At 46.0% G+C, this 13,332-nt stretch overlaps 1 protein-coding gene across 2 annotated transcripts in view; it reads left to right on the top strand.

Moving 5' to 3' along the window:
- Window positions 1-13,332, top strand: part of CLIC5 (chloride intracellular channel 5) — a 100,470-nt gene that overhangs the window by 46,242 nt on the left and 40,896 nt on the right. For both annotated transcript variants that reach the window (XM_001502577.7, XM_005603970.4), the window contains exons 2-3: window positions 6,447-6,556; window positions 10,638-10,763. In XM_001502577.7, coding sequence (XP_001502627.1) covers window positions 6,447-6,556; window positions 10,638-10,763 — 236 coding nt within the window. The remainder of the gene's footprint in view (window positions 1-6,446; window positions 6,557-10,637; window positions 10,764-13,332) is intronic.

Here is a 13,332-nt window from a genome sequence, read left to right as displayed (position 1 = left end):
GCATGGGATGTCTTAAACCAGCAGCTCTCAAATGTTGTTTGTGGACTCCTGGATCCCCGAGACCCTTGCAGGAGGCTGAATATAACTATTTTCAAAGTCATGTAATTTCTCCCTGGGGTTGGCATTTCGTGATTAAGGCTGCTGGTGTTTTAGCACAGATCAGGGTGGTGGTGTGAAGGAGGAGCCATGCATGTGCAGAAAAGAAAGAGCCTGTCTCGTTGATGAATGTTCTTGACAAAGCAGTAAAAATTATCTACCGTGATTAAGTCTCAGCCCTTTGAGTATGTGTCTTTTAAAAGTTCTGGCTGATGAAATGGGAAATGGACACGAAGCTCTTGGGCTGCACCCCAAAGTGCAATGGTTGTCTCCGGAGAAGCACTTGTGCGAGTGACCTGTGAGCTGAACCAGCCCCTTTTCTTGCGGAACACGGTTTTTGCTTGAAAGAGCAACCGGCAGACAAACTGTGGTTTTTCCGACTTGGTACGTGCCAGACACTTCCTGGAAAATCAATGAAATGAGCTTGTCATTTTAAGGATAACAACTGACAGTATTTATTGCCGATGATAAAATACAAGCTTTCCAGAGAAAGCTAAGAATATTGGAAAACAAGTCTCTGTGCCATCATGAGCTTGGCAGCTTCTCTTTGCTTAAACTTTTCTGATGAGCTTAGGTGGCGCTGTTACTGAATGAGACATTGTGATACTGTGTCGCGAAATGTATCAGCGTTTGGAAGATCCGCACCCCTCAGTCAAAGGCTGCTTTCCAAATGACGGGTTTGTGATGTCACAAAATCATTCATGGGTAAAAGATCCATTCAAAGTGCAGGAAAGGTGAATGGATTTTAGTGGAACAGAAGAACTTCATTGAGAGGGTTTTAAATTCCAGCTATCAACTAACCTTTAAGAAACTACCACTGTTGAGTTTTGGTATTAAAGAAAAATACCCACAATTATCCGAAAAAGTTATTAAATTACTCTTCCATGTTCCAGCTATGTATCTGTGTAAGGCCAGACTTTCTTCATATACTTCAGCCCAATAGCACAAGATTGAACGCAGAAGCTGAATTCTATTAAGCCAGACATTAAAGATTTTGTAAAAACGTGGAACAATGTGTGCTTACTAAATTTCTTTTTTGAAAAATATATAGTTCCATTATATTAAAATGTTATTTATATTAGCATGCAATATGTTTATTATTATATTTAAATAAATAAGGTAATAAGTATTTAAAATATGTTTTAGCTTTAATTTATAATACAGTAAATGTTGATAGCTATAATCCACATAAATAAAAGCTCTTTGAGATCCTTAACAATCTTTAAAGGGATATAAGGAGTCTGTGAGCAGAATGTTTGAGAAATGCTGTCTTAAACAAATCTCCATTAGCCACTTGAATTCACAAAATTGCAGTAAGTTGTAAGTGCAGTGACTGAGGCCAGGAGAGAGAGGCGACATACTCAAGGAACATGGTGAATTAGCGGCAGAGACTGGTCTGGAACCACGCTCTCCCGCTATAATGTGTTATATAAGCCAAGCTTTTTTCTCAGGACACTCTTCAGAGCGCCAGCGTTAGAATTTTGAGATACTCAAGCCACACAAAGGGAGCAGTATCACCCTCCCCTCAACATGCATCATTCTAACCAGCACTGAGTATCAACTAAGTTTCAGGCACCTGTGCTTGTTGTTGCTCAAGACAAAGAAAACCTGGCCTAGGGCTGGCCCAGTGGTGTAGTGGTTAAGTTTGCATGCTCTGCTTTGGTGGCCCAGGGTTCACCGGTTCGGATCGTGGGCAGAGACATACGCATCGCTCATCAAGCCATGCTATGGTGGCATCCCACATAGAAGAACCAAAAGGACTTACAACTAGGATATATAACTATGTACTGGGGTTTTGGGGAGAGAAAAAAAGAAGAGGAAGATTGACAACAGATGTTAGCTCAGGGCCAATCTTCCTCACCAAAAAAAAAGAAAAAAAACCTGGCCCATGTTTTAGGGTAGCCAAGCTCACCATAGAGAGGGAGAGAGTACATGAAAGGCAATATCTCATAGCATATAATATGGCTTACCCAGCATATAACATATAATGTATAATCATACAACCTCTATAATTCCATGATGCTGTTATTATTATCATATGTAATGTTATATACTGTATAATATTTTGTGTTTTATTGTAACTTATAGCGTATAACATAGTATAGCATAGTAAGTAAATGTATTATATCTAGGGAACAGAAAGTACTTTGGGGTTATAGCTGGCTGGCAATCGTGTGTGCACACGAGGCCCATAGCAGAGCAGAACTGTGAACTTGGGAAGTTTGCCATTAGCTGTACATATTTTCCTCTTGATACTCTCCTGCTTGTGTTAGTTTCCTGGGCTCCCTCGACAAATTACCACGAAGTGTGTGGCTGATAACAACAGAAATTTGTTCTCTCCAAGTTCTGAAGGATGGAAGCTTGAAATCAAGGTGTCAGCATGGCCATGTGCCCCCCAAAATCTAGGGAAGCACCCTTCCTTGTCTCTTCTAGCTTCTGGTGTTTGCTGGCAATCCTTGGTGTTCCTTGGTTTGATCACTCCAACCTCTGCCTCTGTCTTCATATGACTTTCTCCCCTGTATGTCTGTGTCCAAATTTCCCTCTTCTTATAAGGACACCAGTCATATTTAGGGCCCACCCTAATCCAATATGACCTCATCTTAACTTGATTTCATCTGCAAAGACCCTATTTCCAAATAAGGTCACGCTCACAGGTTCCAGGTGGACATGAATTTTAGGGGGACATTATTCAACCTAGTCCACCACTTTTGTGCCTATCCACAGACTCCATTTCTTGGAATCCCTTTGAACCAAAGGCCATCTAGAATTTTCCATCATACTTTTCAGGGTCTGGGGTCCCATTGAGCCTCACCTAGTTCTTCTTGGTTGATGTTTCAAGTGGTTGTCACAAGCTCACCACGTTTAACCCATGAGTTTAACAAATGGTTTATGTGGGCCACAGGACTGGTGAGTTGTGAAGGAGGAAAAAAGGAAGCTGAATAAGTCAATAGTAAAAACACAAATAGCCCAATTAAAAAATGGGCTAAAGACTTGAATAGACATTTCTCCAAAAGAGACATACAGTGCTCAACAGGTATATGAAAAAAATTCTCCATGTCACTAATCATCAGGGAACTGCAAATCAAAACCACAATGAGATCTCACATCACACCTGTCAGGACAGCTATTATGGAAGAAACAAATGACAAGTTTTGGCAAAGATGTGGAGCAATTGGAACCCTTGTACACTGTTGATGAAAATACAAAATGGTGCAGCCGCTATGAAAAACAGTATGGAGATTCCTCAAAAAATTAAAAATAGAAGTACTGTAAGATTCATCAATCCTACTTATAGGTATTTATTCAAAATAATTGAGATCAGGATCTCAAAGAGATATTCGCACTCCTTTGTTCACTGTAGCAATATTCACAATAGCTAAGACATGGAAACAGCCTAAATGTCCAACGATAGATGATTGAATAAAGAAACTGTGGTGTATACACACAATGGAACACTATTCAGCCTTTACAGAGAAGGAAAGTCTAAAATATGCGACAACATGGATGGACCTCGAGGATGTTATGTTAAGCGAATTCAGTCAATCACAAAAAGACAAATACTGCATGCTTTCACTTACATGTGGTAGCAGAAATAGTCAAAGTCATAGAATCAAAGAGTGGAATGGTGGTTGCCAAGGGCAGGGGGCAGGGGAAATGAGGAATAAGTTTCAGGGAGGCAGGATAAGTAAGTTTTAGAGATCTGCTGTACAAAATTGTACCTCCAGTCAACAAGAACGTATTGCACGCTTAAAAAGCTCTAACAAGGTAGAGTTCATGTTTCGTGTTCTTACCACAAGAAAAGAAAAGAGGAAGCTGAAAGAAGGATGCAGGGACAGTGAAGATGAATGACAGATCCTCATATGTTATTTGAATCGGTCCTTCGGCAGCTTTTGTTTACTAGGCCTAGAGTCGTAATATACGACAATAATGCAAATGTGGGAGCTATGAAAGGCGCCCTCTCTAGGCCTCCGGCATCGCGGTGTGCTCATGGACTCACAAGTGGGAGGAATGCAGACAATTCCAGCACGAGCACCTGCCAGCTCTGTGACCTCGTGTGAACGAGTTCCCAATCTGGGTCCTCAGGTGGGACGCCGGGCATGGCAGTTAAGAGCTCTGGATCTGGAGCCAGATTGCCTGAGTTCAGTCCTGGGACCCTTAGCCAGGTATTTTCCCTCTCTGTGCCTCAGTTTCCATATCTGTAAAAGGGTGATAAGATCCCACTACACAGGTTTCACTGAGGAATATGTGAGTTAATAGTTTATGTAAAGCACTTAGAACAACGCCTGACAATATAGGTGTTAGTTATCGTTAACATTGCTGTTTGATTTTTTTTATCTAACTAATAAGAATTCCAATATTTCACCAATTCCTCCTTCAGTTCCCTTATCCACTACCCCCGCAGCCACCACCACTAGAGGAAAACAGATGATGGTGTGTGGATGTGGCTTTTGATTTTGCTTGTGTTTCTTTTTAATTCTCCGCTTGTCACTTACGTTATAACTGGCCCTGGGCAAAAGTCCTTCATCAAGATGTCTTAAAGGACCAAGAACCAGGTATCTGTGAAGTGAGCCCTTTTGGGGACGGTCGTGGGGAACTGACATCGCAGACTCAAGTCCAGCATCAATCTATTATTAAATTAATAGTTGCCTGGCTGAGTGTGGCTTTATCAATAACTTCAGCTCTGTGGGCAGGGGTGGCACCCACACAGAGCCCTCCCACCTTTCAGATTTATGTAATGGGGCCCACGGTGTCACAGCTACTCAGGGGTGCTTCTGTTTCCAACACTGAGAAAAAGTGAGACCTGGGTAGGGATGGGTTTCCCGGTGTAGCTAAGAGAGAAGTAAAAGAACTGTAATTTCATAGCAATTACCTACAACCAGCACCGTCGAAGGCACCAGTTTTCCATGATAAACCTGAGCCTCTGCTAGGAGTGAATTGCAAGGTGGAAATAAGCACACAGCTGGGCTCTCGTGTGTGAAAGAAGGGCCCGCTGCCTCTCCACCGAACGCCACAGCAAAACAAACCCCGAGGGGGAAAATAATGTGTTGAGCTTTGGGTGTATTTTTCTCTGTTTCTTAAAAAAAAAATCTTAGCAAGTCCCCCTTCCAGGAGGTTGGTTGGAATATTTGCAGCTTTGCGAGTAAGCCTGGGGGCCTTCCCTTGCAGCCTCCTGGTCCCTGGAGCCTGGTGCTCAGGCCACCCGACAAGAGAGCTCAGTTTTCAGGGGCACCAACAGCAAACTAGAGTGAGGGGTGATTTCTCCCTCTAAGCACCACGTCGGGGCCGGTAGACCCCTCAGTGGAGATAAATTATGCAGAGATCAGTTCCTCATCCTTTCTGTTGTTCGTGTGTTTGCTGAGAATGAATTCTTTATAGAATTCATGCCTGCAGCACACTCAGAAGTACAGGCAGCCTGACCTTTCAGACAATAAAAAATACCAACAGACTGTGCTGGGGAGAGTCCTGAGAAGGGGAGGGGGCTTAGCAGCAGTATATATGCAGCACTCAATCATGCTCTCTGCTCTTGTGCCGTCTGTGTTCCTGTCTCAGCCCCAGGCCACCCCACAGAAGGCCATAACCTCCCGGAGTGAATGCACTTTTCACTCTCCTGTGTAATTTTCTCCAGCGCCCTGCACATAATTGATAGTCAATATGTATTTGTTGAGTAAAAGGATAATTTAACAAATGAAGGGTTTATTGACATTGAAGGTCAAGTACTCATCAGAACTAAGTGAGGTATTGATTATATCTTGAGCCTGCTGACTAGTCTAGATACAGGGAGATGCGATCAAGGTCTGAGGATTTGTACTCATGACGTCCTCATGGAGCAAGGACCAAAGGGTGGAAGAGGGTAAACTACAGAGGAACATATTTTGGCTAGGCCCAGCCAAAGAAAAGCATTTCTAATTGTTAGCACTATCCGCAGAATGGGTTGCTTTGAAAGATATAAATTACCGGTGAGTGGAGACACTCATGCATAGACTAGATGATTACTTGGGGGCATAGAAGTTGGTGGTTCAACACCATTTGTGTTAGACTCTGTGATGGTGAAGGTCTCTTTTTACCCTGAGATGCTGGGGTTCTGTGGTTCAGAATGTTATGACTCTACATAACTGCCATGCTAGAAACTCAGATTTGGTCCAGCATGCATTTGCCTCTCGTTCTGTGCCAGGCATTGCCCTGCAGAGACATTAGGAAGACAACGATGAATAGGGCAACTGCCCTTGGAAGTTAGGCTGGGACGGGATTTAGTCGGTTCTCCTCAGACTCATGTTTGGGTGTTGTAATCCCTTTTTCCTTCTCGCTAATATGCACATGCCAACTCAGGACTCTGTGTCTCTTCCTTCTAGGCTGGAATCGATGGGGAGAGCATCGGCAACTGTCCCTTCTCTCAGCGACTCTTTATGATCCTCTGGCTGAAAGGAGTCGTGTTCAATGTCACCACCGTGGATCTGAAAAGGTAAAGGATGGCGTATTAATGAGGAACGTGTTTAGCTGCAGAAACAGAGAACCTTCCATGAGAGGGGGAGAAAGTCTCCCTGTGGCTCCCGGCAGCCTCCTGCTCATACCTCACTGGCCAGACCCCTGGTTACAAGGGAGGCCGCAGAAGCAAGTGCCTCACTTGGGCCTGAGCGTGTCGCTGTCCTGCGAGGCGAGGTTCAGTTTTCAAGGAAGAAGGGGGAGTGGACAGTGGATCTGCAACTAAGAGTGCCTGGTACAGAGAGGGGCAGGGATGTCTACAAATCCAGGAGTTTGCCATCCTGGTAGCACTAGTGCCTTCATGCTGTGGGACCCGAGTGGGACTTCAGGTGGGAGAGTGAATTTCCACGGAGTTGGGATCCAGACCACTTCCCCTGCTTCGTTCTGTCTTTGGAATTCCTCAGGGCTAGAGCTCTGGACTATCGGCCGGCATGGAGAGTACAGTGCAGCCGCAGTGCCGATAAAAACTCCAGGCCTCCTTCATGTCAGGAGCCCCACTCTTGGCCCTGCATTCTCTCTCTCTCCCGCCTTCCTTTAAGTGAGGACTAGCTCGAGGCTCACGTTCTGAGTGTTTATCATCTGCCTCTACCTTCTTCCCTGGTGAGCTTAGTCTATTCTCCCTGTCACCTTCATGTAAATTTCTCTATACCCAGAACCTGCTATCTTCTAGATACTTCCACTTGCATTTTCTATGATCACTTTAAACGGTCTATGTTGAAAACCGTATCTGTGGTTTTTCCTCTGATTTGGGCTCCCCTCCTGAATCCCTTTGTTCTTCCACTTTCTAGGCACTGAAGTGTTTCCGGCTCCCTTCTCTTGCCACCTCCATTGTCAGTCAGTCGCCAAGTCCAGGGCACTCTCCCACTGCAAGCTCTCTTGTCCATTCTCGAAGGCCACACCTGGATCAGGTTGCACTGCTGCCAGTCAGGCTGTTGCTTTGTTCTTCAAACTGGTCTTCATCCTTCCAGGTCCCTCTCTCTTTCTCTCTGATCCATCCTTTATATTACGGGAAGGTTATTCTTCCTAAAATAATCTTGTGGCTCCCCGTACTCAGCAAACCTTCTCACCCCTCCCTGTGCCTGTGGAGTAAAGACGTCTGAAGCCCTCCTTCGATGCTTTGACACTTTGTCTTTTCCCTGGTTCCTCCCAACATTATCTCCCAGCACTTCTCACCATGACCTACCCACCCCTGGGCTAGGATGCTTCTTCTGTCTCACAGAGGCTCTCCCCGCCTTCCTGAAGGGTGCAGCGCCCAGGTACAGCTCAGCCCCCCTCCCCGGGAAGCATCCCTTCCCCCTGCCCACTCTTAGGAGCATCACATCACTCCAACTTCCCTCCGAACTCAGCCGGCACCTGCTGTCCATGTTGCCTTGTATCATCATTTAGCATTTCACCAGGTTATGGTGGCTACAGTCGCAACACTTTGCAACAAGTGAGGGCTTTCCTGTAAAACATCACATAACGTATAACCCTGTGAAGGAGGTCTTAATTCTTCATTTTACTCAAGGAAACCAAGACAGACACATTTAAATGACTCGCCCAAAGTGCCCAACTACTAAAATCCAGTCCCCTGGGTTCAAGTACCACGCTTTTCAGAACGCATTAGTTATAGAGTTTGTTTTGTCTTTCAGCTGAGACTTAAATCCCTCAAGGATAGGCTGGGATCATGTTTTAACTTTCTTTGTGTCCGCCTTGGCTGCAAACTCATTCAGGCCCCCAGCTAATATCTGTCAAATACAGCAACAGGCACCCGCCAGGCAATCATCGTCTGTGACAGCTCAAGAGAGCGGACTTTCTTACGGTTTGAAGGAATAGCTTCCTTCCGTGGAGAAGAGGAGGCCTTTGGATTATCATCTGTGAAAGTGGGGCTGTGTGTTTGGTTGGAGATCAGAATGGGAGAGGGAGCCAAGCCAGCATTCCTTAGACACTTATGTTGCTCTTTCATATCTGTTATCACATTGATCCTGCCAACAGCCTTTGAGGTGAGCCAGGCAAATCTCACAATTCCAGTTTTATGGATAAGGAAGCTTTCTTACTGAAAATAAAAGAAAAAATATAATATATATATTTAATAAAATATACATATTTTATAAAAAAATATAACATGTATATTACATATATAATAAAGAGGTAAAGATTTTTTTAACATATGATGCAATGAAGTTTAGCGATTTCTAAGAAAATGGATTTCTTGTCCTGGCACCACCGTTCCTCGGCTGAGTGTCCTTGAACAAGTTACTTTACTTTTCTGAGCCTCAGTTTCCTGATCTGCACAGAGGACATGAAAGTAGTGCCTTGTCTGTAGGGTTCTCGTGAGGATTCAGTGGGGCAGGCCCTGTAAAGTATTTGCATTCAGTAGTGCAACTGGCTCGGGGCAAGAACCTCACACGCATTGGATATTCTGAGCATCATCCTTCCCCTTGGGGAGCTGGCAGTCCAGTCCGGGAAGGAGGACTGATGTGCATGAAGTAATCCATAAGATAGACTTGGCTATATGTAATTAAATGCTAAGTATGTAATTTCAACCATAAATGGTGCCAAGGGTCAGCCAAGAGTGAGGGCCTCACTGACCAGTATCCCACGGCCAACGTCCTGCTGAGCTTCAGCAGCCATACGCAGTATTTCCCCAGGGGACCACACTCCAGAGGCCTTTCTTCTCTCAAGTCACAGAAAAGCACCTCGTTTCCGAATCTTTAAGCCACATAGAAGTAATTGCTGAAAAATAAAATCAATGTAGCTTTCCCATCCCAGCTGAGAACCCAGGCTTTGCTGCCCTGTGTCAGCTAAAAAAAACAGGAGGAGAAGGTAAAGAATGTCCTCTCCTTGTCTGAAATGAGGGATGCACACAAAGTGAACAAAGGGTTTAAGTTGATGAGATTTTAAAGAATACTTTTGGAGGCCGTGGACGAGTGGTTCGCCCGCTCCGCTTTAGCAACCCAGAGTTTCGTCGGTTCAGATCCTGGCCACGGACATGGCACTGCTCATCAGGCCATGCTGAGGCGGCATCCCACATGGTACAGCCAGAGGCACACACAACTAGAATATACAACTATGTACTGCGGGGCTTTGGGGAAAAGAACGGGGAAAAGAAAAAAAAAAAAAAGATTGGCAACAGTTGTTAGCTCAGGTGCCAATCTTTAAAAAAAAATACTTTTGGTCTCAATCATCTAAGGAGTTCCAAGTGCCACAGAAGGCAGCTGGAGAGTGTGTGTGTTTGGGGCAGGCTATGGGAGTAGCACGTAATTGAAATTCTTCTCTTCCCCTCCCAAACTGATCACGCCAGGAATTTCTTTCATTACAGACTCCTCTTCTCCCATTGTTTACTTTTTTCTCAGTTCCTCCACCTAATGTTTTCCACTCCTGACTCCCACAGGAAGTGTTGCCTTCTCAGAGAAAGCATTCGGGGTGACTCTGAGGTTCCAGCCCTGCCTGCGGATGTCGCCATCATTATTCCTCCTCTTCCTTACTCTTTTTTCAGTGTAAGCTTCTCCCTTCCCATGCCCTCCATCTGCCATCCCTTCTTCCCCTCACGTTGCTCCATCCTGCTCTTGCATTCTGACCCACTGGTGGAAGCACCCTTGGGCATGAAGAGGGCCCCAGCTCAAACACAAGGTCACTTTCCTTCCTCTTATGCAGACCCTTAACAACACAGAAGATATTTCTTAGTATAAAAGCGTGACTGAATTCACTAATCTTTAAAGTTTGCAATTCTGATAGTGTATTTTTGTTACGCTCATTGGTGAAGGCACTTTTGAAATCAAAGCCCAACCTCTGCCCTGGGTCTTGATTTAGACAGTCAACTCTGATTACTTTCCACTTTTTCAATAGTACTCAACTCCTTCATCTTGACTTGCTCCTCTCTCACTGACTTCCACCAGACAGACTTCCGTGTCACATGGCATCCCTTCAGAATCTTCTCCAACCTCCCCTGCCCTACACTCCACATCATGTCTGTTTTTGCTGCCAGGCTTGTTGGGTAGCGCAGGGAGTGTAATTTACGGTAAGTCCCAGGTTTCCCCTAATGGGAAGTGCCCTGGATCTCTGAATCTCTGTCTCCACAGAAAGCCAGCAGACCTGCACAACCTGGCCCCTGGCACCCATCCGCCCTTCCTGACCTTCAACGGGGACGTGAAGACGGACGTCAATAAGATCGAGGAGTTCCTGGAGGAGACTTTGACCCCTGAAAAGTAATGAGCTGCTTATTTCGGGAGCTAATGACAGGAAGGGGTCCCTGTGGGAACTGGAAAAGCGCAGTGTTAACTTTGAGGAGGCAAGTTTTCCCAGGAGCAGAGGACCCTCTTTTCAGAGAGTCTGGACACCCCTCCCCACCTCCAAAGGGCCCAGCGCAAGTTTCAAACTGCTCCACAGAGACCAACTCCAAAGAGTAGACGCCCCATGAAGTGGAGCCATTGCTCCCTCTCAAACAGAGCGCTGTGCAAGTTACCGCCCTCCGACCCCCTAAAGAAGTCCTCCTCCCTCCAGTTCACTTTGCCTAAAAGACCCCCCAAGTGAGGGCAAAGCCTCCTTCATGTCAGAATGACAGCTGAAAGGCTGACAAATTGAAAAGAAGCCAGGAGAGAGGTGACCCCATGACTTAAAACCACACCGAGGATGAGTAAGAGTCATGAATGTGACCAGGTCTGGTCTGAGCCCATAATTAGACACGAAAACACTGAGAGCACCTCCTCCTCTAAACACGCACAGGAAGCGGAGAGACCAGAGGGCTGTGTGTCCCTGTTGGCAGAGAAGATGCTCCTCATGGAAAACAGGAGCAGAGAGAAGAGAGGTGAATTCTAAAGGTTATGGAAGCCAGACGTGGTCATTATACTATATTGTAATCAGGGATTTACACAATCACAAGAATTTTTTTTAATTCTAGAAAAATAATATTACAAGCCACTGAAAAGTTTTAAGCAAAGGTGATGGAGAATCCCTTTTCAGGCTTTCTTCAGCAGGTGGGGGAAGATGAGAAGAGCTGGAGGCAGAGAAATCAATTAGGAGGAGCCACTTGGTGACAGTCCAGGCCAGACAGATGGGCAGGCTAAGCTAAGCAGGGGACAGTGAAATTGGGGTTCCCGACATAGTAGGTAAAACAAGTGGAATTTGACTACTAAAAACCACCATCTTGCATTTACTTTAAAGTTCTATTGATTTATCAGCTCTTACATCGCCCTTACTTTGTGCCCTTGGAGATCAGTGCTGTCATAATCCTCATTTTACAGCTGGGGAAACTGAGTCATGGAGACGTTGAGTAACTTGCATAAGGTCACACATCTAGCCAATCACTGTTAAATTAAAACCCCCAGTTGTACTCTGATTAAGCCCTGAACGTTTATACATTCTTCCCAAAAAGGATTCTTTGTCATCCACATTGAGAGAGTTTATTTTCACACTAAGAGCGGAAAGCCGCCTCAAGCTCGTTGGAAGCAGCTGAGTGTAGACTTTAAATAAATGCATTAATTAAATCATCCAGGCAGCACCGCCCATAACACCCAGTTAAGGCGCACACAGCTCTGAACAGGACAGCAGCCAGCCCCTTTGCTGGAAGGGCCCTGGGGGGGCTCAGGCTCCGTGGCCCTCCCTTGGGACTCGACCTCATTGCTGGTGCTGGTTTGAAGTCCCACAGGACAAAATATATGCTGTTTTCAATATCTAAATAGACATTAGACTGCATCTGGGAGACCCAGAGGAGAAAGTCTGTGGTGAAGTTATTTTCCCTTTTAAAGGTAATTCCCGCACTCAGGAGTGACTGTTTCCATCAAGGCCCTTGGGGAACGGAAAATCGAAGCAGTGAGGAGTAGAGTGGCCCACCCGGTCCTTTGCCAGGCTGGTGGGCGGAGGTGTGCAGGGCTGCGCTGAGCCTGGAGGCCTGAGGTCCACTGCTAGTTCTGACCCCTCGAACCAGTCCCTTCTCTGCCCTCAGCCTCAGTTCCCTCCTCGGTGGAAGGATGGCCCCAGAGCCCTTCCTGCTCTCTGATTCTTCACACCCGCCTTAGCCAGGCCCCCTTCGCCTCCAGTCCAGCTGTGCCTTTCCTGGGCTCTTTCTCTAACTCAGGGTGTCCAAGCCACATCCATAAGGGGACCAAAGGGGTCCATGAGACCCCCAAAACTGTCTGCCCCGTGCGTACAGGTACATTCTTCCAGGGGAGGGCCATCATCAGATTCATCGTTTCATCAGATTCTTAAACATGTCCGTGATCCAAAGAGAAGTAAGCAATTGGACACTGACACAGCCTGCTCTTTTCCCTGGCTGCCCACATTACCTGTCCCGAGCTCCGCTTCCTCCAGTCTGGGTCCTTTTCTGGACTACAGTTGTGTGCATTCCTGCCACATCAGTGATGCAATGATCCACTGCGCCCAGGTAGCAGAAACTCAAAACTGTGAAAACGCATGACTCCGGAGGCCACCAAAGTGGGGGCCCTAGTGACGAGACCATCAACCATTCCAGAGACCCCAGGAGTGTCCCTTAGATGCCTTTGTATGGGTGAGACTGGGGCAGATGCCACTCCCGGTATGTGTCCCAAGCCAGTGCCTCAGACCCATAAAAGGGCACCTGCTTTTCTGCCCACAACAAGCTAGTAACCTCAACTGGCTTCCCACTGACTCAAGGAGCTGGGAGTTGGGTGGCCTGTGTCCTGAGGCCCCTGGAGGAGGGCAGCCTGACCTTCCGGTTCTCTAGGGGGCAGCAAACCCCCCATAACTGCTGAGCGCAGCTCAGCCATGTGTTTCTCATCACACTGCTGTTTGTAAAAGCTG

Source organism: Equus caballus, chromosome 20, assembly GCF_041296265.1.
Source record: "Equus caballus isolate H_3958 breed thoroughbred chromosome 20, TB-T2T, whole genome shotgun sequence".
Taxonomy (NCBI): domain Eukaryota; kingdom Metazoa; phylum Chordata; class Mammalia; order Perissodactyla; family Equidae; genus Equus; species Equus caballus.
The sequence above is the reverse complement of the archived record's forward strand: the minus strand, read 5'-3'. Positions and strand labels throughout refer to the sequence as shown.